Here is a 3,494-nt window from a genome sequence, read left to right as displayed (position 1 = left end):
TTGATAAAGCTTTCTTCGTGGTCGCTGTCTGAGAAACTCATACTCAAAAAATTATAATAGAAAATTACGGATTCTGGTTGTAAGTAAATAACTAAATGGAATACCACATATTATATAGGAAGGAAAACCTAGTTTTTTGGTGTTCGGAATGTCAGTTCTATATTACGGTTTTGACCACCGTACTCCAGTATTGACTATGTTAGTCTAAAATGTACTGTGCTGAATTTCAGATTTCAAACTATATCTATATCAAATACTCCAGAATAAATAATACTTCTCCAAAATGCCCTATTTTAAATAAAGAAGTTATCTTTCCAAATTTTATAAAAATTAGTTATTATTAATAAATTACTATATTTTTTTTCTTTGTTAGACTTCATTTTTTTAAAAAATTATTCCACCTATATCTATAGTGGGACTTGATCACTTGAACCTTCAACCTTAAAAATAAATATAACACCGGATACCGTTAGAGTAAAATGCTATTTTGATTTGTTTGTTAGACTTCAACTTGAAGTTTCCTTTATTTTTTTATTTTCATGGAAATATTCAATTTTCGCCATCAAATTCAACTTGATGATAAGTTGGCCCCTTGAATCTCACTCAACCCCATTTGACTCTAAGATCTACTCCTCCGCACCAATTTTCCCGATCGCCGACCGCCAGAAAAGCAGTCGAGAGACCACCATCTGACTCTAGAGTTTCATAGTTGGATTACATAAAATCCAACATTGATTTGAGCCCTAAACCGAATCAGCCATAACTACACCACCCGGTGATCATGAGTTCTCCGGCAGTAAGTCCCTCTTTGCACCAGTATAGATTTCATCAAAACTCATTATTTATTTTGTTTCCATAGTACATTCAAATGATTCAATCTACCTCAAGACGATTACGTTGAAAATTTTCCCTAAAAACCGCGAATTTATTCTTGTGTGTTTGTTGTTTGGCGAATGTCGGCAGGGTGCGAACTTGTTTACGGGATTTACGAGGCTATGTAAAGGGCTTGCAGTAGTACTTGTTAGTGGATACATTGCTGTTCAGATCCTCCCTTCGATCCTTACTTACGTTGCACTAATTCCTGCTAGGTAACCTTGATTTCTTTTAACTATGTAGCTATTCGATTTTGAAATTGCATTCAAGATTTAATTGATATATAGGTTTGGAATAGACCCAGGCCATGTAGCAATTAACTTAAACACGAAACCCTAAATGCAGCTGTTTGATTCTGTCTATAAAAGCCCTCAAACATTTTCAACTGGTTCATGAATGTGCACTACATGTTCTTAAAATTATCATAACCATTGATGATTGCAAATCAAGGGTACATCTACTTGTCATTTAAAAGATCATCCATAAACTCTTCTTTACAGTTGAACTTCATTCAACAAATTACTCTGAATTATAGTGGCAAACGCAGATGATGTTCATCTGAATATAAAATCTTTCTCCATACTTGATTTGAACTGATGATTTGGATTTGGTTGTAAAGTTTACTTTCCATTTGTAACCTCATTATTATCACTTACATATTATCCCTTTTTATATAAATTACAGGACAATTCCTTTTGGTTGGAACCTCTTAACAGCTGGCTACATAGAACAAACAGTACATGGGGTATGTATCATTTTATCCACACAACTCTACTTATTAATTATTAGTGTCTAAATGAATAAACTGTTTTTTTTTTAAAAAAAAAAAAAAAACAGGTTCTTAGCAGCACAATTGGTCTTCTTTTCATTGGGAAGCTTCTAGAACCCATATGGGGTTCTAGAGAGTTCATGAAGTTCATTTTCATTGTCAATTTCTTGACTTCATTATGTGTGTTCATTACAACAATCTCCTTGTACTATGTAACAATGCAAGAAAATTATCTGTAAGTAATGCAAAATTCCTTTTGTGCCCCTTTTCATTTTGGTTCTTTTGAGTCTTCCTATTATGATTAACATCAAACTTTCTGATCATTATTTTTTAAACTTTTGGTAGTTACACGCCTCTTTCTGGCTTCAGCGGGGTACTTTCAGGGCTCTTAGTTGGTGTCAAACAGATAATTCCTGATCAAGAACTATCTCCTTTAAAAATCAAAGCAAAGGTATAAAGTGTATGGAAAATTACCATTCTACCCTTTACTGTGACAAACTAATTTTATTTTTTTATGCAGTGGTTGCCATCGATGATGTTATTGTTAGCTATTCTTGTTAGTTTCTTTACCTTAGAGCCAGCAACATACCTTCCAATCTTGATATTTGGGACATATACTGGTTGGATTTATCTCAGATACTTTCAAAGAAAACAAGAAACTGGATTTAAGGGTGACCCTAGTGATGAATTTTCCTTTTCTACTTTCTTCCCTGAATTCCTAAGGTAAATTCACAGCCTTTTATGCTCCCTCTTATTTTCATTAAAGGTGGGCCCTCGAATGTGATGTCATGTCACCATCTCATGTAAATTGAAGCATTCAAATGGGGTGTATGGTTTGTGGAAGAATCTTTAAAATGGAATTAATTGCAATTTTTATGGAATAAAAGATTATGAAGTAATTGCAATTAACTTGTTGGTTTTGTAGACCTGTGATTGATCCTATCGCTTCAATATTCCATCGGATGCTTTGTGGAAGATCTGACGCATCCAATGAAGCAAGAGGCGGTTATACACCTGGCAACACCACATTGCCCGGCTCTGATCCCATCGAGGCAACTCGGAGAAGGTAATGATTCTATTCTTCATATAAAAAGGGTATTTTCGTCTTTTCCACTAATGAAATATTGATTACAAGTCTCTGTCCCACCTTTTTGGCTACGACCAAAAATCACTATCTGTCTCTATCTCTACTATCTCTGTCACTGTCACTGTCACTGTCTCTATCATTGTCATTGTCATTGTCATTGTCATTGTCATTGTCATTGTCATTGTCATTGTCACTGTTTGTCAGTGTGTCGGTGTCAGTGTCACTAAGTGTTTGTTTGATGGCAGGGAAAGGGGTGCGCGGGCGTTGGAGGAAAGATTGGCGGCGGAGAGGTTGATAGGTGGTACGGGAGGAGGAAAGAGTAAGACGGATGAACCCGAAAGAGATGCATCTGAAAATGTTTAAATATATGTTCAATAATTGAAACTTGTTGATTTTGGGTGTGTGTAACTATTCGTCTATTTTATTACTTTTGAAGTCTTTCGGATCACAATTCACAACAACAAAGTTAGATGTTGAGCTTACATGGCCATTAGATATGGTGCTTATATATTTTTCTTTGAACAACTAGAAGCGAAACTCATCAAGGAAATATAAGGTTATGTGGAATGAAAAGCAATAAAGGTTATGGGCAATGCACAACATGCATCAAGTAATCTATTGCACTAACATGTTATATTTCAGTCACTACTTTGATCAAAATTGTTCTGAAGGTTGACATTTGGATTGAAAGGAGCGTTGAATGCTTTTATATTTAGGCGGTGAAATTGAATTTATATGTTTTTAGTTTTGAGCTTAGTAATAGTG

General features: G+C 34.8%; 1 protein-coding gene across 1 annotated transcript; it reads left to right on the top strand.

The window, feature by feature from the left end:
* The first annotated feature begins 544 nt into the window (after positions 1 to 544).
* Positions 545 to 3,254, top strand: LOC145018600 (rhomboid protein-like protein). Its single transcript, XM_078976477.1, has 8 exons — positions 545 to 796; positions 964 to 1,088; positions 1,558 to 1,618; positions 1,711 to 1,877; positions 1,988 to 2,093; positions 2,163 to 2,365; positions 2,568 to 2,708; positions 2,975 to 3,254. The coding sequence occupies exons 1-8, from the start codon at positions 782 to 784 to the stop codon at positions 3,090 to 3,092; spliced, it is 936 nt and encodes a 311-aa protein (XP_078832603.1). The 5' UTR covers positions 545 to 781; the 3' UTR covers positions 3,093 to 3,254.
* The last annotated feature ends 240 nt before the right edge of the window (positions 3,255 to 3,494 follow it).

The sequence above is a fragment of the Lactuca saligna genome, chromosome 9, assembly GCF_052625555.1.
Source record: "Lactuca saligna cultivar CGN05327 chromosome 9, ASM5262555v1, whole genome shotgun sequence".
NCBI lineage: Eukaryota > Viridiplantae > Streptophyta > Magnoliopsida > Asterales > Asteraceae > Lactuca > Lactuca saligna.
This window is presented reverse-complemented; position numbering and strand designations above follow the sequence as displayed.